At 45.0% G+C, this 22,708-nt stretch overlaps 1 protein-coding gene across 2 annotated transcripts in view; it reads left to right on the forward strand.

Moving 5' to 3' along the window:
- Nucleotides 1-22,708, forward strand: part of CABLES1 (Cdk5 and Abl enzyme substrate 1) — a 254,796-nt gene that overhangs the window by 157,363 nt on the left and 74,725 nt on the right. For both annotated transcript variants that reach the window (XM_063923590.1, XM_063923589.1), the window contains exon 2: nucleotides 19,605-19,676. In XM_063923590.1, coding sequence (XP_063779660.1) covers nucleotides 19,605-19,676 — 72 coding nt within the window. The remainder of the gene's footprint in view (nucleotides 1-19,604; nucleotides 19,677-22,708) is intronic.

Here is a 22,708-nt window from a genome sequence, read left to right on the forward strand (position 1 = left end):
AGTCTTTCTTAAAGTGCCCATGTCTCCTGCGGAGCCCGTCTATCATGGAGTCCCCAGCATCCTCTACGGACTACGAGAAAAAGATTTACCGGTAGGTTTAAAATCTTATTATCTCCTTTCTAAACATTAAAATATGTTTTCCATCACATCTACTTATCTACCTCCAGTAGTAGAATGTGTGGAGGCCAGGTACGGTCCCCTGCATTTTGGGAGTAACCCCTCCTCTCTTCTCCCAGTCAAGTATCGTACTTTGCAAAGGAAAAGAAAACACCCTAGGGTGGTTTTACTCCTGGCGCTGGAAAGGGAGGTTCAACACAGAAGCTATACACAAGGAGTTGGTCAGACCCCAAACAAATGAAATAGCAGAAAAAACAACAATAGCGCTAGATGGTCATGAATTTGAGAGGTAGGTCAAAAGCATTAACACATGATTTAATAGATCATAAAAAATTGTATAATCATGCACTCATAAAAATGTTAAAAACAAAAGTGAATAAGATATGTATGTCTCAAGTGAGCTGTTCCCCTCTCAGTTCCAAGATAATGGAGGATCAAAACAGTTCGTTTAACCTGTTCCAGAAATACAGTCCCCTTTGTTTCAAGTGTCCCGTATAAATCACACCGTGTAAAATATTTACCACCAGCAATTCTCAAGGCGTTTAAGCTGTTGGCATCCGCAAATGACTTCCCCTCGGTAGGCCGTGTAAAAGTGTTCCATGGTGGAAGAATGTCCTGAAACGGGACCCAAGTTGATGTGAGGTGGGGACTTGGTCCAGGTGTAGATCCTTCAAAATCCAATGGATGGGGAGTGGGCACACACAGCAGGTCTCACCTATCATATCTTATTCACTTTTGTTTTTAACATTTTTATGAGTGTATGATTATACAATTTTTTATGATCTATTAAATCATTAATGCTTTTGACCTACCTCTCTCAATTATGACCATCTAGCGCTATTGTTGTTTTTTGTGCTATTTCAAGTGTCTTACTTTGTCAGGTCTTTTTTCTGACAGAAGATTAATCCTTCATCTAAAGCTCTGGAACCATCTCCTTTGACAACAGATTGAAACTTGTTACATCTGTAACTGGTTTACACATTTAAACAGTTTGTAGTGTATAATTAAGGAGAAATTAGACTTCAGGGACTCTCCTCGTGGCTGCTGAGGCATATTTTTATGTTTTGCAACTGAATGCTGTTATTGTATTTGTTTGGCAGTACTGTTACACTGCCAGCGGCTCTAGCATAATGCTGTGTGCTTTAATACTGCTGCTGGGGGTCCCAGTTTACATAAAGAACAAAACCATTTTTATACAAAAGTGCATTGTTCAGGTTATAATTGAACCTAGTATACAGTATTGATGACTGTGAGAATAAAAAATAGACAAATACAATAAAGAACATTTTTGTGTGTCATTTGGTTTATTCAAAATATAGTGCATATGTCTTCTACACATAGTGACGTCAGCATTTCTGGACATGGCAGCCATGTAGCTTACAAGAACCCAGTAAGATCATGGTTTCTGGTGTATATTTGCTCAAAGCACAAAATGGCTGCTTCCACTGTGCATCGTGGGTCCCTAGTGTATGTGTAGGCCGTATCACACATAACGTTAGTTCAGGTCACAAAATGGCTGCTTCCATACTTTGTAACATAGCCTGAACTTTATATAGATTAGTGTCATAAAAAGGAATGGTATAATAAGTTATGTAGCACCCAAGTAACCAACACTGTTTCTGTCAAATGCTTTTGTTTGTTGAATAATTGATAAAATAAGAAGTGTCCTGTTTGTTTTGATACAGGAAAACTGGCTGTATTATTTAGGTTTAGCCCACACGTTCCTGCCTAGTGCTTGCATGAAATTCCCGTGCAGTGGTGCCAGCACAGAACACACTCCTCCTCTCCAGTCCAGTCAGGTGTTAAATACTGATAAAAGCAGTAAGAGCTCACAATGATATATAGTCTGGATTGCAACAAGCTTCCTATGATTAGCTAGTTGCTAAGTGACAGAAGATAGTTGTAAATATCCACTTAACATGATGATTTTTACCTTGCATTACTTTCACACTACTGGCTCAATATAATATTCTTTTCATCATGGCATTAATATTAAAATATAGATACAATTTAATTTTTATTCTATTTTGTTTGTTTTTTTGTGAATCTCAGATGTGCAAAACTAACCCATGTAATAATACACTACACCAGATTAGGCATTTTAGTGCCAGGGACATAAAGGAGAAATGATGCCTACTAGTCCTGGACTGTAACCAAATGAACCTAAAATAGTCTCTTCCCTGCACCAGTATGAGCCTTGTTTCCCGGCACATTGCCCTACTCACACAGATCTAGTTATGGCCCTGCACTACATGACCAAAGTGTGATCACCATTTTGTTTGTCAAATTTGCGACTTGCTAACCTGTCATAAGTGCTTTTATTGTGATGTGGCATTGTCTAGGAAAAACAACCACTCAGCCACAAAGTGGTAGGCCACAAAATAAGGATGCTGAGCACTGAACCATGGGGGTCATTCCGAGTTGATCGCTCGCTAGAAGTTTTTAGCAGCCGTGCAAACGCTGTTCCGCCTCCCACTGGAAGTGTTCGCACTAAGCAGAAGTGCGAACGGTTGTATCGCAGAGCGCCTGCAAAAAATTTTTGTGTAGTTTCAGAGTAGCTCAAAACCTACTCAGCGCTTGCGATCACTTCAGACTATTCAGTTCCGGATTTGACGTCACACACCCGCCTAGCGTTCGCCCAGCCACGCCTGCGTTTTTCCAAACACTCCCTAAAAACGGTCAGTTGCCACCCAGAAACGGCCACTTCATGTCAATCACTCTGCGGCAGCCAGTGCAACTGAAATGCATCGCTAGACCCTGTGCAAAACTGCATTGTTCGTTGTGCCGTACGCCACGCGTGCTCATTGCGCCGCATACGCATGCGTAGAGCTGCCATTTTTTTGCCTGATCGCTGCGCTGCAAACAAATGCAGCTAGCGATCAACTCGGAATGACCACCCTTGTGCAATGCCAGACTTTGGATGGAGTATATGCTACTGGACTCTGGAGTAGTGTAAACACATTCTCTGTACTGATGAATTGGGCATCGCCATCTGGCAGTCTGAAAGTTGAATTTGGGTCTGGTGAATGTCTGAATACGCACTGCCAACTGTAAGGTTTAGTGAATGAGGACTAATGGTATTGGGCTGTTTATCATGGTTTAGTAATTGTAAATCTTAATGCTATAGTATACAACAACATTCTAGATAACCGAGTGCTGCTAAATTAGTGACCACAGTTTTGGGAAGCCCTTTCCTATTTCCACAAAGCAAGGGCCATCAAAAATTAGTTTAGCGAGGTAGAACTTGAATGTCGCACACAGATCCTTCCTTATCTCATCCCCATCGGACGTCTTTGGGTTCATTTGGAAAGCTGGCTGCAAGCAAGGACTTATCACTTTGCATCAGGACTTGGCGACACAAATGCTGATGTGGCTAAATAGATGCGAGTCCTGGCAGCCATGTTCCAAAATCTAGTAGAAAGCCTTCCCAGAAGAGTGCAACCTGTTTCTGCAGTGATCAGATCTATATAATTGGCCATGGTTTTGTAACTTTCATGTTGTGTATTCACATATTTGGCCATGCAGTATATTTTTTCTGGTCTACACTAAAAACCTGATGCTGATTAAGATGCAGCAGTATCTGGGCCTTTTGCTGTGTCTTCTGTTAATGCCATGGCCGACTATCACACAACTGAGTGGCTGTGCATCTTTGGACGCAGCTGTTTTAAGTGACTCTCTCAAGTCTGCTTTGCCCCTTCCGTTACCTCCCAGGAATAGCAACAAAAATTCACAGACCTTGCGTCAGATTCTGTACTGCGTCTGTGACCGCATACAATTGGGAAGCATGCACTGCGCATCTAGGACGCATGCTCAAACTTAAAACACCAGCCAAACTGCATGTAGCATCGACACTGTGTACAACTCTACTTCCCTTTTAATATGGATTATTCATACACACTATGGTAATGAAAAAACTGTAACTCCAGAAAATTTTAACTTCTTCAGATGTATACCATAAATAATAACCTATCCTGGGGCCATAAATATTAACAAAAATTACATGCAGAGTATTACTATACAAAAGGGGGTTATTCAATTACCCGCAATCATTGATAGCGGGTAATTGTCTCGCCAGGGGCTATTCAATTAGCCCCGATAAGACCGCAAGAGATGCGACTTATTAGGGATTTTGTTTCACCTGCCTCAGGTAGTCAAAGCCGAATCCCCGAAAACAGCCACATTTCATCCGAAAATGGGCGGTTTCTGCTGAAAACACACAGGTTTCACTGAACCTGTGAGTTTTCAGGTGAAAAGGATTATTTTTTTTGGGTGGCCTAATCAGATACGCCGGGAAAAATAAATAGAAGAAACATTGCGAAAAATGTCCGGTTTTCACTCCCGATTCTTCTTCACCAGTAATGAAATCCCCTCAAACAGTTAGGGGGAGATTCGAATGTTTGAAAAGTCGGTTGCTTGTCTGTTTTTACCTGTCTATTAGATAGGAAAAAACAGACTCCCAACTGACTTTTCAAACATTTGAATCTCCCCCTCAAAGTCCCCCCCCCAAAAAAAAAAAAAAAAAAAAGTATTCCTGATGTACAATTCTAATGCCACGAGACAGTCACTCCAAAATGTGTGGAATAAAGAGAAATCCAAATTTAGGGATCTATTTACTAAGCCTTGGAGGTTGATAAAGTGGAGAAAGCTAAAGTACCAGCCAATCCGCTCCTAACTGCCATGTTACAGGATGTATATGAAAAATTACAGGAGCTAATGGTTGGTACTTTATATCTGTCCAGTTTATCTCTCTCCAAGTCTTAAGGGGGGTACACACGGAGCAATGTTCACTTAATTTCTAAGAAAATCTGACTAGATTGCTTAGAAATTAAGAACACATCGCTCCGTGTGTAGGGGTGCCAGCCACAGCGATTCGCGGCCCCGCGCACCGCTGTCGCTGGCTTTAGATTGGGCATGCATGCCCAATCTAGTGAGCTCACTCGTTTCACCGTTGGGTGAAATAAGCGGTCCCCCCTTGCTCAGCACACATCGCGTTGTGTGCTGAGTGGGGGAGAAATGTGTGCTGAGCGGTCTGTGATAGATGGCTCAGCACACATCTCCAGGAGAAATCTCCCGTGTGTACCCTTCGTTAGTAAATAGCTATTTAGTCCACCCACTGTAGTGCAGTAGGTTAATTCTAAAATCTGTATGAAGTCCTTGTGCACCATGCAGATAAAATTGTATGTTTCCAGGTAGAACCCCAAAGATTCCTTTGCTCATCCCTTGTACTATAGTGTGCGTTGTCCCAACACCCCCTGTGCACTTACACCCCTTTTTACACCTAAATTCCGGCTCTGACCCAGGTTTTTGAACACTGTCCCAAACCGGTACAGATCCCATTTACCTGGCACTTCAGCCTGGGTTATTCCCGGGCTGATGCCGTTTACACTGTAAAATACAGTGCGGCAGATGTATTAAGCCTGGAGAAGTCATAAAGAAGTGATTAAGCAGTGATAAGTGTAACGTGATAATGCACCAGCCAATCAGCTCATAACTGTCAATTTACATATTAGAGCTGATTGGCTGGTGCGTTATCACCTTGCACTTTTCACCGCTTTATCACTTCTTATGCCTTCTCTAGGCTTAATACAGCATCTTTTTTTTTTTTTGTACTTGACACTTTATATACATACATGTGTGTTCAGACAAAAGCAAATCAAAAATCTTTGTGACAAATGAGTTATCAGATGATACAACACTCATACAATAGGATTCCAAGTCAAATGAGTTGATTTACAATATAACTGTTACTGCAGTGTACATTAACGCCTCACAATATAAAAATGAAAAAGAAAATTAACATAATGAAAAACGTGGACACTTCCTTCCCAAAAAATAAACCTCACTTTCATTAGTTACTGTAAACAGGGATGGGTCTAGACTTTGTGGCGCCCAGGGTGAAAGTTTCCTTTGGGGGCACCCACCCCCCAACATGCAAAACAGGGTTAGTGCGCGCCGAAGGTGCGCGTAAAAAAATAGGGGCATGGCTTCATAGGCTAGAGGTGAACTAGGACCACTAGTGTCCAGGGACTTGTGGCACTGCCTCACCTGCCATAGAATTTTTACTCCAGAGTTTTGGCTATAAAAATGATTAGAATAATACAAAGAAGATATTTCAAACAAATTCTTTGTATTTTTCATATACTTTATACAGTCAAAACGCTGACTCAAACGATCGTATGACAGGAAAGGATCTGCCTCACCCCACCTCACGTCACTGCTAGTGTCTGACAGTGGCGCCGGCTGCGGTGGGCGCCCACACAGCCCACGGCTCCTGCTACAGCCGAAGTGTGGGGTGGGTGGCGGGCGCCTGCGGGGTGACTGCGGCCGCAGCGCCCCGGGCGCCCGCCCTACTTGCCCGTGCCTAGATCCGCTCCTGACTGTAAAGTGTATCTGGAATAACCTCAAGACCTGCTCACCGAATCAGATGCTTCTCACATTGAGTCGCTCCAGCTCCCTGCTGCTGACTTTTTTTGACCCGCGTAGGTCTTTTTCATGGCAGTTGCAGAGAAATTTTGTATTTCTGTGTAAATGTAAACTAGCCAGTTAGATTTTACTCGACCGGTGACTGTAATGGATTTCCATATCAATCAAAAAATACCATAGAACTGCCTACATATTTTCACTGCACTGCTTGCATTGAAGTAGTAGCAATAGCACTTATATGTTAATGCAGCAGGAGGCGTCATGTCTTCTGCTTACATTAGTGATCCGAGCTGCGTCTTAGGATCCAGCAGCAAATCATCTGTGACACCATCAGCCAGCTGCGTGACCCATGGGATCACGCAAGCTGGCCACCACAGCTGCTACCTAGAGGCCAGGTAATGTTTATCCTCTGACGGGGACCATGACCCCTTGCTTACCTCCAGACTGGAAGCCGTTGCTGCTCCCTCCCTACTCCCAAATGGCATCAGACTGTTAATCACTGATAGTCTGATGCCGTACTGCGACCGACAAAAAATTTACTTTTTTTTTAATAGTGTATAAAAGGAATACAGTTAATATACCGTCTGTCAGGATTCCAGCGTTCAGGAGACTGACGCCGGAATCCCGAAAGCCGGTAAAATGCCAGCGGTCGGAATCCTGACCACAGCCCGGTATTCCCACTCGAGTGGAGAGTCTACGCCATCACCCGAGTGGGAATAGATAGTGTGGCGAGCGATGCGAGCCACCGGGCCCAAAGCGTGGCAAGTGCAGCGAGCCTGCGAGGGGATTCACTGCGCTCGCTGCCGGGATGCTGCTTTCGGAATCCTGACGGCTGACATCCCGTCAGCTGGGATTACATATGTATGTACTCCATTTCTAATAACATTGGACCTGATTCAGGTCCCGATATTATAGTGGCATATTCAGCAGAGTACTGATGTTTGCTGCTCTGCGCATGCGCCAGATCGTACTGCACATGTGTAGTACGGGTCCATCGCAAAGTACCGAACATCAGTACTTTGCAGCATGCGCCGCTATTTATCTAGCATTTGTACCATTACCACGTCAGGGTAATATCTGCAACATTTTCATAAATTGCAGCTCTAATTATTATTATTTTTTCTAAACATTGTTATTTCTGCTTGTTCTCAGATAGGCCCCTAAATTATGTAAAGAACTTGCCATTGAGTTTTTTTTTCCCTTGAATTAAAATAAAATAGTAATTTCTTTACTTTTTCAGAAAGCTACATTTAATGTATTTACTGTAGCTGATGAGAAAAGCCTAGTCAGGTCTTTTTGTCTTTAGGCATTTCAACTTCACTTTCCCTGTTTTGACCTTGTTTTCCGCAAATTACCCAAACAACCAGGCAGTGAGCCAGAAGCTGTATTTGTTTTTTGTCTTTGCTGACACAAAACAGGCGAGTTGCAAACTTTGTGAAGTTGTTGAACTCTGTAATACCAAGTCATGGACCCTTATCGGGACTTAAGGCTTCATTTATGCCAAACACACATACATTTTGCAAATGCTGAAGTATAATTATATTTAGAAAATATGTGATGTTTCTGCCTTGTTTTCATGTCCATTATCAACCGTAAACTGAAAAGCCTGATAAATCACTGGGGATAAGGAGCAGATTGGTGTCCTCTCTGGACATGTTACAGTCTTTGTAAAACTTTTCTGTACAGGATAAAATTAATAATGAAAAAATGGTACTCCCTCTCTTTTCAGTCTTGCACTTTGAACATTTATATCTGGTTATAAATTGAAAGTGTTCTCAGTGACTACATCTATCTGTGTTCCGGCTTCCTTTTTGTAGCTGATACTGTACTTTCTGGAGTAATGCGGGCCATACATCAGCGCCACGATTCAACAGCAGCGTTTAAAACTGCCAATTAGTGGACATCAATGACCGCGATCCATCTGGGAATGGGGGAAACTCAGAATGTTAAAAACCACAGTCACTAATCCCAATCCCTTTTTCTTTTTTTTTTTTTTTGTCTGTCAGAATCAGCAAATCAGGGATTTCCCCATCTTCCCTTGCACTGGCAGAAAGCTTGCACAAACAGCAATAATTCCACCTGTTCCTTTTATCTCTAGGTTTTTGCTGTTTTGAAATGTTTATTTAATACTCATGTCCCAGATCATATTGATATTTCACCAGTAAATTACATGTGTTTCTTCTTTTTTTTTTTTTTTTTTTACCTCTTGCGGAAGTGAGAACGCTATATTGAGGTATATTAAAGGACACTAGGCAGACATGTTAATGGTTGCATGTTTCATAAATGTACAAATCCTAAAATGTGGTGTTTATTCTTTTCAGCTGTTTATAACTTTTAGGGCGTACTAAATTCTCTGTTGTGCCGTTCAGCTGTGCACATTGTGGTAGAATACTGTACCGCTGCGTCACCGACCTTATTGCACATTTTATATTGGAGACTGTGGTTGTGAAATGCCTCAATTTCAACAGCACTTTATGGCCTCTGCCACCAGTTGAATTGCCCCCTAAAGTGGACCGGTCAGCTGCACACTGAATTATCCATGATGTTGATTATAGCAGACATTTAAGATAACGTTGTTGTGTTCATTTTATTTATTTACTTTAGTGAAATGTCTATCCAGGCATAGAATTATCTCTAGGGGTCGATGTATGACAGCTTGAATAGAGATAAAGTGGAGAGAAAGTACCAACAAATCAGCTCCTGTCATTTCTCTAACGTCCTAGAGGATGCTGGGGACTCCGTAAGGACCATGGGGATAGACGGGCTTCGCAGGAGACATGGGCACTTTTAGAAAGACTTTGACTCTGGGTGTGCACTGGCTCCTCCCTCTATGCCCCTCCTCCAGACCTCAGTTTGATACTGTGCCCAGAGAAGATGGGTGCACTGCAGGGAGCTCTTCTGAGTTTCCTGCTAAGAAAGTATTTTAATTAGGTTTTTTATTTTCAGAGCACTGCTGGCAACAGACTCCCTGCATCGTGGGACTGAGGAGAGAGAAACACCATTAGCTCCAGAGGGAGTCGGAACACAGGTCTCACCCTGGAGTTCGTCCCAGAGCCGCGCCGCCGTCCTCCTCGCAGAGCCAGAAGATAGAAGCCGGGTGAGTATGAGAAGAACGAAGGCTTCAAAGGCGGCAGAAGACTTCGTGATCTTTACTGAGGTAACGCACAGCACTGCAGCTGTGCGCCATTGCTCCCATACACCTCACACACTCCGGTCACTGTAAGGGTGCAGGGCGCAGGGGGGGCGCCCTGGGCAGCAATATAAACCTCTATTATGGCATAAACACATATATACATGTACAGCTGGGCACTGTACATGTATAAAAAGAGCCCCCGCCATGTTTTTGAATAAATTGAGCGGGACAGAAGCCCGCCGCTGAGGGGGCGGGGCTTCTCCCTCAGCACTCACCAGCGCCATTTTTCCCCACAGCACAGCGCTGAGAGGAAGCTCCCCGGACTCTCCCCTGCTTACTGAGGTGACAGTGGGTTTTTCAAGAGGGGGGGGGGGGGGCACATAATTGGTGAAAAACAAGTTATTTCAGCGCTACTGGGGAAACATTCTGTGTTTTGCCTGGGTTATATAGCGCTGGGGTGTGTGCTGGCATACTCTCTCTCTGTCTCTCCAAAGGGCCTGGTGGGGAACTGTCTTCAGATAAGAGCTTCCCTGTGTGTGTGGGGTGTGTCGGTACGTGTGTGTCGACATGTATGAAGTGGAAGGCTCACCTAAGGAGGAGGGGGAGTGTATGAATGTCAGATCTCCGTCGGCAGCGCCGACACCAGACTAGATGGAGATGTGGAATGTCTTGAGTGCTAGTGTTAATTTATTACACAAGAGATTAGACAAGGCTGAGGCTAGGGAACAGTCAGGTAGTCAGACCATGCCTGTCCCTGTGTCACCGGGACCTTCCGGGTCTCAGAAACGCACATTGTCCCAAATAATGGACACAGATACCGACACGGATTCAGACTCCAGTGTCGACTATGAGGAGGCAAAATTACAGCCAAAAGTGGCTAAGGGCATTCGATATATGATTATTGCAATAAAAGAGATTTTGCATATTACGGAGGAACCCCCTGTCCCTGACAAGAGGGTGCACATGTACAAAGAGAAAAAGCCTGAGGTCACTTTTCCATCCTCGTATGAGCTGAGCGAGCTGTACGAAAAGGCTTGGGAATCTCCAGACAAGAGGCTGCAGATTCCCAAAAGGATTCTTATGGCGTATCCTTTCCCGCAGACGGATAGGATACGATGGGAGTCTTCTCCTAAGGTGGACAAGGCTTTAACACGTTTATCAAAAAAGATAGCGCTGCCATCACAAGATTCGGCTACCCTCAAGGATGCTGCTGATCGCAGACAGGAGGTTACCATGAAGTCCATTTACACACATTCAGGTACAATTCTTAGACCGGCAATGGCGTCGGCCTGGGTTTGTAGTGCTGTCGCAGCATGGACAGACTCCTTATCTACGGAAATTGAGACCCTAGATAAGGATACCATTTTAATGACCCTAGGGCATATAAAAGATGCTGCGTTATATATATGAGGGATGCTCAAAGAGACATTTGTTTGCTAAGTTCCAGAATAAACGCTATGTCTGTTTCTGCTAGGCGAGTCTTATGGACCCGGCAGTGGACGGGTGATGCCGACTCAGAGGCATATGGAGTCTTTGCCTTACAAATGTGAGGAGTTATTTGGAGAAGGCCTCTCGGACCTCGTCTCCACAGCTACGGCAGGAAAATCGAATTTTTTGCCATATGTTCCCTCACAGCCTAAGAAAGCACCTCATTATCAAATGCAGTCCTTTCGTTCGAATTAAAGCAAAAGAGTACGAGGATCGTCCTTTCTTGCCAGAGGTAAGGGCAGAGGAAAAAAAGCTGCACACAGCTAGTTCCCAGGAACAGAAGTCCTCCCCTGCCTCTGCAAAATCCACTGCATGACGCTGGGGCTTCCCTGGGGGAGTCCGCTCAAGTGGGGGCACGTCTTCGACTTTTCAGCCACATCTGGGTTCATTCACAGGTGGATCCTTGGGCAATAGAAATTGTTTCTCAGGGATACAAGCTGGAATTCGAAGAGGTGCCTCCTCGCCGTTTTTTCAAATCGGCTCTACCTGCGGCTCCCTCAGAGAGGGAGTTAGTGTTGAATGCAATACAAAAATTGTATCTTCAACAGGTAGTGGTCAAGGTTCCTCTACTGCAGCAAAGAAAGGGTTATTACTCAACCCTGTTTGTGGTTCCGAAACCGGACGGTTCGGTCAGACCCATTTTGAATTTAAAATCCCTGAACTTATACTTGAAAAAGTTCAAGTTCAAGATGGAATCGCTCAGGGCGGTCATCGCCAGCCTGGAAGGGGGAGATTTTATGGTTTCCCTGGACATAAAGGATGCATACCTTCATGTTCCAATATTTCCTCCTCATCAGGCGTTCCTGAGATTTGCTGTACAGGATTGTCATTACCAATTTCAGACGTTGCCGTTTGGGCTTTCAACGGCCCCGAGGATTTTCACCAAGGTAATGGCGGAAATGATGGTGCTCCTGCGCAAGCGAGGGGTCACAATTATCCCGTACTTGGACGATCTCCTCATAAAAGCGAGCTCTCGGGAGAAGTTACTGGACAGCGTGTCTCTGTCTTTGAAGGTGTTACAGCAACACGGCTGGATTCTCAATCTTCCGAAGTCACAGTTGGTTCCTGCGACGCCTCTGACCTTCTTGGGCTTGATTTTGGACACAGACCAGAAGAAGGTTTTTCTTCCAATGGAAAAAGCTCAGGAGCTCATGACTCTGGTCAGGAATCTATTGAAGCCAAAACAGGTGTCAGTGCATCACTGCACTCGAGTCCTGGGGAATATGGTGGCATCGTACGAAGCCATTCCCTTCGGCAGGTTCCATGCGAGGACCTTCCAATGGGACCTACTGGACAAATGCATCAGAGGATCACCCTGTCCCCCAGAGCCAGGGTGTCTCTCATGTGGTGGCTGCAGAGTGCTCACCTCCTAGAGGGTCGCAGGTTCGGCATTCAGGACTGGATCCTGGTGACCACAGACGCAAGTCTCCGAGGTTGGGGAGCAGTCACACAGGGAAGAAATTTCCAAGGTCTTTGGTCGAGTCTAGAGACTTGTCTCCACATCAACATCCTGGAGTTGAGGGCCATATACAACGCACTACGTCAAGCGGAGGCATTACTTCGCAACAAACCAGTTCTGATTCAGTCGGACAATGTCACCGCAGTAGCTCATGTAAACCGCCAAGGCGGCACAAGGAGCAGGGTGGCAATGGCGGAAGCCACCAGGATCCTTCGCTGGGCGGAACATCATGTAAGCGTGCTGTCAGCGGTGTTCATTCCGGGAATGGACAACTGGGAAGCAGACTTCCTCAGCAGACACGACCTGCATCCGGGAGAGTGGGGACTTAATCAGGAAGTCTTTGCGCAGATCGCAAGTCGGTGGGGACTGTCCCAAATAGACATGATGGCGTCCCGTCTCAACACAAAGTTAAAAAGGTATTGCGCCAGGTCAAGAGATCCTCAGGCGATAGCTGTGGATGCCCTGGTGACACCGTGGGTTTTTCGGTCGGTTTATGTGTTTCCTCCTCTTCCTCTCATACCCAAGGTGTTGAGAATAATAAGACAGAGAAGAGTGAGAACAATCCTCATTGTTCCAGATTGGCCACGAAGGACTTGGTATCCGGATCTACAGGAATTGCTCACAGAAGATCCGTGGCCTCTTCCTCTAAGACAGGACCTGCTGCAGCAGGGGCCCTGTCTGTTCCAAGACTTACAGCGGCTGCGTTTGACGGCATGGCGGTTGAACGCCGGATCCTAGCAAAAAAAAGGTATTCCGGATGAGGTCATTCCTACGCTAATAAAGGCTAGGAAGGACGTGACATCGAAACATTATCACCGAATATGGAGAAAATATGTTTCTTGGTGTGAGGCCAGGAATGCTCCTATGGAGGAATTCCATCTGGGTCGTCTCCTTCCTTTCCTGCAAACTGGAGTGAATTTGGGCCTAAAATTAGGCTCCATAAAAGTTCAGATTTCGGCCTTATCCATTTTCTTTCAAAAGGAATTGGCCTCTCTACCTGAAGTACAGACTTTTGTAAAGGGAGTACTGCATATTCAGCCTCCTTTTGTACCTCTGGTGGCGCCTTGGGACCTTAACGTGGTGTTAAGTTTCCTTAAGTCACATTGGTTTGAACCACTCAAAACGGTGGAGTTAAATATCTCACTTGTAAGGTGGTCATGTTGCTAGCCTTGGCTTCGGCTAGGCGAGTCTCGGAATTGGCGGCTTTATCACATAAAAGCCCCTATCTGGTTTTTCATGTGGATAGGGCGGAATTGCGGACTCGTCCTCAATTCCTACCTAAAGTGGTTTCATCCTTTCATATGAATCAACCTATTGTTGTGCCTGTGGCTACGCGTGACTTGGAGGATTCAGAGTCCCTGGATGTGGTCAGGGCTTTGAAAATTTACGTGGCCAGAACGGCTAGAGTCAGAAAAACAGAAGCACTATTTGTCCTGTATACAGCCAACAAGGTTGGCGCTCCTGCTTCAAAGCAGACTATTGCTCGCTGGATCTGTAACACGATTCAGCAGGCGCATTCTACGGCAGGATTGCCGTTACCAAGATCGGTTAGGGCCCATTCCACTAGGAAGGTGGGCTCTTCTTGGGCGGCTGCCCGAGGGGTCTCGGCACTACAGCTTTGCCGAGCTGCTACTTTGTCGGGGTCAAACACCTTTGCAAAGTTCTATAAGTTTGATACCCTGGCTGAGGAGGACCTCCTGTTTGCTCAATCAGTGCTGCAGAGTCATCCTCACTCTCCCGTCCGTTTGGGAGCTTTGGTATAATCCCCGTGGTCCTTACGGAGTCCCCAGCATCCTCTAGGACGTTAGAGAAAATAAGATTTTAAACCTACCGGTAAATCTTTTTCTCGTAGTCCGTAGAGGATGCTGGGCGCCCGTCCCAAGTGCGGACTACTTCTGCAAGACTTGTATATAGTTATTGCTTACATAAGGGTTATGTTATAGTTTCATCGTTTTTGGACCGATGCTATGTTGTTTTTTCATACTGTTAACTAGATAGTATATCACAAGTTATACGGTGTGATTGGTGTGGCTGGTATGAATCTTGCCCTTGGATTAACAAAAATCCTTTCCTCGTACTGTCCATCTCCTCTGGGCACAGTTTCTCTTAACTGAGGTCTGGAGGAGGGGCATAGAGGGAGGAGCCAGTGCACACCCAGAGTCAAAGTCTTTCTTAAAGTGCCCATGTCTCCTGCGGAGCCGTCTATCCCCATGGTCCTTACGGAGTCCCCAGCATCCTCTACGGACTACGAGAAAAAGATTTACCGGTAGGTTTAAAATCTTATTTTTTCAAACACACCCTGTTAAGTGACAGGAGCTGATTGGTTAGTTGGTTTATCTCTCTCCATGCTTTGATAAATCTCCACCTTAGAATTACACAGGTGTTCCATTACTAACATACCACTAATTATAGGCAACATATTAGTTGACACACAGGCCCTCATTCCGAGTTGATCGCTCGCTGGCTAGTTTTAGCAGCCGTGCAAACCCTATGCCACCGCCCACTGGGGAGTGTATTTTAGCTTTGCAGAAGTGTGAATGCATGTGCAGCCGAGTTCTGCAAAAACAGTTTGTGCAGTTTCAGAGTAGCTCTAAACCTACTAAGCGCTTGCGATCACTTCAGCCTATTCGTGTCCGGATTTGACGTCATACAAACGCCCAGCCACGTCTACGTTTTTTCAGACACGCCTGTGTTTTTGTAAACACTCCCTGAAAATGGTCAGTTGACACCCAGAAACGCCCCGTTCCTGTAAATCTTCTTGAAGCTGTCAGTGCGACTGAAAACTTTGCTAGAACCTGTGCACAACCACAATGGGCTTTGTACCCGTACGTCGCGCATGCGCATTGCGGTGCATACGCATAAATGCAGATTTTTAGCCTGATCGCTGCGCTGCGAACAATGGCAGCTAGCGATCATCTCAGAATGACCCCCCATAGGGCGAGATTCAAATGTTTGTTTTCTTGCTGACAGCCAGTAGATGGAGCCCAACTGAACTATTCAGTTATAGCTCCGTTCAGGCGCAAACAGCTGCCAGCGCCAGCATTTCAGCTCGCAATCCCCCGCCTCCTGGTGGTGGCAAGCTGAAATGAGCGAAAGGTGGCCAGTTTGAGCACTCAAACTGGACTTTTTACATCTTGCCTATTACTTTGGCTGGGTTTAGCTGCTTTACGCAGCTAAACCTGACCTCTCTGGGTCCAACAAGCTCAATAAAAAAGCACAATTGCATGTTGCCCCCTATCTCCCCTCACTTTAGATGGGAGATCAGGAGCAATAAACAATTGAATATCACCCATATTTCAAATTATTTTGTCTTTCTTATATGAAAACAGGCCCTAACTCCTGAAATTTCCCAAATGGGATGTAGTTAAAATACTGGCTGTCGGGATCCTAGCATTCAGGAGACTGACACCAAAATACTGATGCCCGGAATTCCCACTCAATTGGAAGGTCCATGCCATCAACTGAGTGGGAATAAGTCCTGTGGCGCGCGAAGCGCGGCGAATGCATCGAGCCTGCGAGGGGACCCTCTGCCGGTATTCCGACAGACGGGATGCCGCTGTCTGTATATGGACAGCCGGCATCCCGTCTGCCAGTAAATCGTATGTATTCCACAGCAATAGCTCAGTGTCCTCAGGCTTTCATGAATTTGAGAATCACTGTTTGACTTTCTAAAAGTGCAGATGATGGTTTATTTTTAATAGTCAGATAGAGCAATATGTCGCCACAAACAATCCGAGGAGGAAAAATAATTTAGAGTCATCTTGAGAAAACTTATGTGCACTAAAGAAAAACAAGATTCTTAACTTGCTTTAGGTCTACCTAGATTATCAGAACCCTCAGAGATTGCCATACGGGCTAAGCTTTTATATTTTAAATCCAAATTGAAAATGTGTGTCTCCGAGTTGTTGTGGAACTACTATTCCTAACATTATCTGCCACAGCATGCTGAGACTTGTAGTCCACAATAACGGGAGTGCCATGGGTTATCTGTCTCCGTTTTAAACAAATTGTTTAAACATATTTACAGAGAATTTTTATTTTAGCTACCAGGCAGTATTTATTCAGGAAAATCATTTTAAAATAAGTCTGCAATGGTAGCGCTCCCAGATTCCAATGTTAGCCATTCTCCTGTGCGAGGTAAAGCCGCCAGTAGTGCACAGGTCCCCAAAATAATCTTTGCTATGATTGAAAGACTGAATATAATATAACGTATGCATGCCAACACCACACCATTGTAGTGTATGACTCTTCTGGAAGCGTAAAGAGATGCCGCCTTATGTAACTATTGTTCCGTTTGCATCAGCCTGTTGCTCACGGATGTGCCTTGTCACCTACCTTTGGACAGCCTTTGTTTCCTCTTCCAGCGGATTTTCTATGTTATTTAAGATGAGCTGGAGCTTTACTGTGAAAAGGTTGCAAGCGTTGCTTTAATAAAACAAACACTAGTAGCATAAGTGCTAAAGCCCATCATTGTCAGTCAATTAATTGTTGCTAGTGTACACCGTCATTCTGAAAGCATGTGTTGACAGGACAATACAAGGGAGAACAGAAAAATACATCCGTGTTGTCGGAACTGGCATTTTATCAAGACTTGACTGGATGAAATGTGTCTCCTGCTCCACTCCACAAGTGCAGTACAAACAAGTTTGTCTTCACCTACTCATTATACAGAGGCAAATTTAGTGAGCGTGCTCCCATATAATAATGGCTTTACAGATTGCACAGCAATCGCGCAACTTAAGTGGAATTGGACAATTATTTTATTACAACATCCTAGTTTTATTGTATATTGTTAGTTTTATTTATTGTGGATTACATAAATGTGTCTAAAGTAAGCATAAAAGACCAACTGCAGACTACTGGTGTAATATTTATAAAATAAGCAAATGTTTATAATATATATGTATAAAAATATTGCATTTTAAATAGCCAGAGGCTCCATTGCTTTGTGAAAGTCAGCACATACAGTAATTCTTTTATCCGCATACTGTATATAAGTACATTTGTTCGGATTATATACTCAACAAAAAATGAGTAGCACTGTGAGACTAAGAATATTTTTCTATAGTCGGTACAGTAAAAACAACATTTAATGAATGTTGGGGTGTGGGACGGACCAAGAAAATTTTTTATTTTGTATTTATCTGGACAGGTTTGATGATTTTATATATAGATAGAGACAGATAGCAATAGATGTGTAAAATAAATAAATATATATATATATATATATATATACTTTTTATTTATTTGTAAGTAATGTAGTTTAAACAGAGGAGAATGACCTGTGAGGATAACTATTCTCCCAGTGAATGGACCCTAGAATTACATCTGATTTTGGATTTTTATAGTGCCGTTTTTTTGCCAAGTACGTGGATTACAAAAAAGAAGAGGACAGATCTACACTGGATTTTGGTGAGTATAATTTTATTTCCAGGTACACCGTGGATTCTACGTGGAGAAGGGGATCGAGTTGGCGTGTGAACATAGGTAAGTATGTGTGTGTCGGCGTGCATGTATGTAATAAAGTTTTACTTTCACGGTGTGCGTGTACTGTTTTTATTTGGGTATTTTTTTTGCAGTAGAACTACAGGTACCAGCGGGCCCGTTTCCCCCCCGCATGCTGGTACTTGTGGTTCTCCAAGTACCAGCTTGCGGGGGAGGCTTGCTGGGACTTGTAGTTCTGCTACAAAAAACAATATTCTTTATTTTTGTCACTTGGCTATCAGCCTCCCATCCGCAGCCCTTGGATGGGGGGGGGGACAGCCTCGGGCTTCACCCCTGGCCCTTGGGTGGCTGGTGGGTGGGGGGCCCTTGATTTAAGGCAGAGGTTCTCAAACTCGGTCCTCGGGAGCCCACACAGTGCATGTTTTGCAGGTCTCCTCACAGAATCGCAAGTGAAATAATTGGCTCCACCTGTGGACCTTTTAAAATGTGTCAGTGAGTAATTAATACACCTGTGCACCTGCTGGGTTACCTGCAAAACATGCACTGTGTGGGCTCCCGAGGACCGAGTTTGAGAACCTCTGATTTAAGGGGTCCCCACTCCTCCAGGGTACCCCGGCCAGGGGTGACTAGTTAGTGATTTAATGCCACGGCCGCAGGGACCGATATAAAAGTGTCCCCCCGGCTGTGGCATTATCTCTCTGACTAGTGGAGCCCGGTGCTGTTGTTAAAAATACGGGGGACCATTACGTTTTTTGTCCCCCGTATTTTTGGCACCAGACGCAGAGCCCGGTGCTGGTTGTAAAAAAAATACGGGGGATCCCCTGTCATTTTCCCCTCCGTATTTTTACAACCAGGACCGTCTCAAAGAGCCCGAGGCTGGTTATGCTTAGGAGGGGAGACCCCACGCATTTTTTTTCAGGATTTTTTACACCTTCCCACTGAAAAACATGCTCTGATCTCTACATATTATTTTAGTCAGTAAAAAAAAAATATATTCTTTTAAAAAATATATATAAGTAATACTTGTGGCTCCTAATAGACAAACCAAGTAGATAATCCCTTCTAATATAAATAGATATGCTATTAGCAATTAAAAAAACACACAAAAAAAACATGTTTTTAAATTTTTTTATATGATTCCGCCAGCAAAATTAGGTGGACTGAAATTGACGAAATGACTGTCGAAAAGCACTGTTGTCGAATCGACATTCTTCAATAGAATATACTTTTGTCGAAAAGCCGCATTTTTACCATTGCAGACATGTCGAATTTGACAACTGTCGAATTGCAAAAAGTCGAATTTGAAAAGGCCGTTTTTTTGTCGAAAAGTACTGTATTGCATTGTCGAATCATTTTTTTGTGTTGAAAATGCCCCGTTTTTCGACATTTGCGGCAATTCGACCACAATTGCATATACCCCTATATGTGTAATTGTTAAGTTCATATTTATACTGGCATGCTACTTTTATTCAGTTTCATGTAACAAATGTTGCCTGGTATATAAAGTATCCCAGTTTATTGCTTTTGTTTATCCCCTAGGCGACGTCTGATCTCTCAGCGGTCTTCACTAGAAACACTTGAAGACATTGAAGAAAATGCTCCTTTGCGAAGGTAGATTTTTTTTCACTCTGTTTATAATTTACATTTGGTTAGATTTTACTGCTTTGATATTTTTTTTTGTTTATTATTACTACTATATGAATAATGTTGGTGAACCTAAGAGCATGTGAAGATACTGGCACTCAGTCTAGGACTGTAATACCACTTTCACACCCGGGAGCCTGACATGGGAGCTCCCAGTGTGCGACCCTCCTCAGTACCCCTTTCACACCGCAGACTGAAACCCGGCATAGTGCCGGGTTGGTGACGTCGGCGGTGACACGGCGTGGGCGGTGCTGGGAGATCACATGATCTCCAAGCGCCGCCAGTCCACACACTGTGAACAGGAAATGGGTCGCACTGACACGAGTTCAACCCTGCTCGCTAGCAGGGTTGAAATAACGGTGCTGCTCAACCCGGTATATTGTCCCTGGTACCTTTCACACCGCACAGGAACATGGGTTATGCGCGCTCATGTGCCAATAACCCGTGTTCAAAGCTGCTTGTGTGAAAGGGGTATAACTAATACAGGTTGCCCCTTTCACACTGGCGTCCCCAGGCCGGAATATTGCCGGGTTGGTGACATCAGCGGTGACGTATGCAGAGGCAGCGCTTGGAGATCAGATGTTCTCCAAGCGCCGCCCGTCCATACAGAATGAATGGAAAATGAGTCGCAACGAACTGGCAAACCGTTCACACCACACAGTGACCCGGGGTGAAGCCGTATTCAAACCTGGTCGCTACCAGGGTTGAAATATCGGGTCACTCGACTCGGGATATTTCCCCTGGGCCCTTTCACATCCGCACAGGAACCCAGGTTAGTTGCGCGGTCATGTGTAATAACCTGGGTTACAAGCTGGCAGTCTGAAAGGGGTACTGCGACTTTGGGACACTGCTGCTGCCAAACATGGAACTTTACTGGCGGCAGCAAGAACCCACAATTAGATCTCTGGCGAAAATGCCAATTCCATACACCTAGATAATAAGATTTTACTCACCGGTAAATCTATTTCTCTAACGTCCTAGTGGATGCTGGGGACTCCGTCAGGACCATGGGGGATAGCGGGCTCCGCAGGAGACAGGGCACATCTAAAAAAGCTTTTAGGTCACATGGTGCGTACTGGCTCCTCCCCCTATGACCCTCCTCCAAGCCTCAGTTAGGTTTTTGTGCCCGTCCGAGAGGGTGCAATCTAGGTGGCTCTCTTAAAGAGCTAGTTAGAAAAGTTTTTTTTAGGTTTCTAATCAGTGTCTCCTGCTGGCGACAGGAGCACTGCAACGAGGGACTTAGGGGAGAGACTTGCAACTCACCTGCCTGCAGGAGGATTGAAGTCTTAGGCTACTGGACACTGAGCTCCAGAGGGAGTCGGAACACAGGTCAGCCTGGGGTTCGTCCCGGAGCCGCGCCGCCGATCCCCCTTACAGACGCTGAAGAACGGCAGAACGGAGGTCCGGAAACAGGCGGCAGAAGACTTCAGTCTTCATAGAGGTAGCGCACAGCACTGCAGCTGTGCGCCATTGTTGCTACACGGCTCACGGATCTCGGTCACGGAGGGTGCAGGGCGCTGCTGGGGGCGCCCTGGGCAGCAATATAGAGTACCTTAGAGGCAAATAAATACATCACATATAGCCATTAAGGCTATATGTATGTATTTAACCCAGGCCAGTTTATTAGAAAAACCGGGAGAAAAGCCCGCCGGAAAAGGGGCGGAGCTTATTCTCCTCAGCACTCGGCGCCATTTTCCTGCACGGCTCCGCTGGTGAGGAAGGCTCCCACGACTCTCCCCTGCACTGCACTACAGAAACAGGGTAACAAAGAGAGGGGGGGCATAAATTGGCGATATAAATATATATTGAGAGCGCATATATAAAAACAACACCTTCTAGGGTTGTTATATACTGTATAGCGCTTTTGGTGTGTGCTGGCAAACTCTCCCTCTGTCTCCCCAAAGGGCTAGGAGGGTCCTGTCTTCAATAGAGCATTCACTGTGTGGCTGCTGTGTGTGTCGGTACGTGTGTGTCGAGATGTATGAGGACGAAGTTGGTGTGGAGGCAGAGCAATTGCCGATGATGGTAATGTCACCCCCTAGGGAGTCGACACCGGAATGGATGGCTTTGGTTATGGAATTACGTGATAATGTCAGCACATTACAAAAGTCAGTTGACGAAATGAGACGCCCGGCAAACCAGTTAGTACCGGTTCAGGCATCTCAGACACCGTCAGGGGCTGTAAAACGTCCCTTACCTCAGTCAGTCGACACGGGTACCGACACAGATGAATCTAGTGTCGACGGTGAGGAAGTAAACGTATTTTCCAATAGGGCCACACGTTATATGATCACGGCAATGAAGGAGGCTTTGCAGCTCTCTGATACTACTGGTACCTCAAAAAGGGGTATTATGTGGGGGGTGAAAAAACTACCTGTATTTTTCCCAGAATCAGAGGAATTGAATGATGTGTGTGATGAAGCGTGGGTTACCCCCGATAGAAAAATGCTAATTTCAAAGAAGTTGTTGGCATTATACCCTTTCCCACCAGAGGTTAGGGCGCGCTGGGAATCACCCCCTAAGGTGGATAAGGCGCTCACACGTTTATCAAAGCAAGTGGCGTTGCCGTCTCCTGATACGGCCGCCCTCAAGGATCCAGCAGATAGGAGGCTGGAAACTACACTGAAGAGTATATACACACATACGGGTGTTATACTGCGACCGGCAATAGCCTCAGCCTGGATGTGCAGTGCTGGGGTAGTGTGGTTGGATTCTCTGACTGAAAATATTGAGACCCTGGATAGGGACAGTATTTTATTGACTCTAGAGCAATTAAAGGATGCTTTTCTTTATATGCGAGATGCTCAGAGGGATGTTTGTACTCTAGCATCAAGAGTAAGCGCGATGTCCATATCTGCTAGAAGAAGTTTATGGACGCGACAGTGGTCAGGTGATGCGGATTCCAAGAGGCATATGGAAGTATTGCCATATAAAGGAGAGGAATTGTTTGGGGTCGGTCTTTCGGACCTGGTGACCACGGCAACTGCCGGCAAATCCAC

The sequence above is a fragment of the Pseudophryne corroboree genome, chromosome 5 (genome assembly GCF_028390025.1).
Source record: "Pseudophryne corroboree isolate aPseCor3 chromosome 5, aPseCor3.hap2, whole genome shotgun sequence".
Lineage (NCBI taxonomy): Eukaryota > Metazoa > Chordata > Amphibia > Anura > Myobatrachidae > Pseudophryne > Pseudophryne corroboree.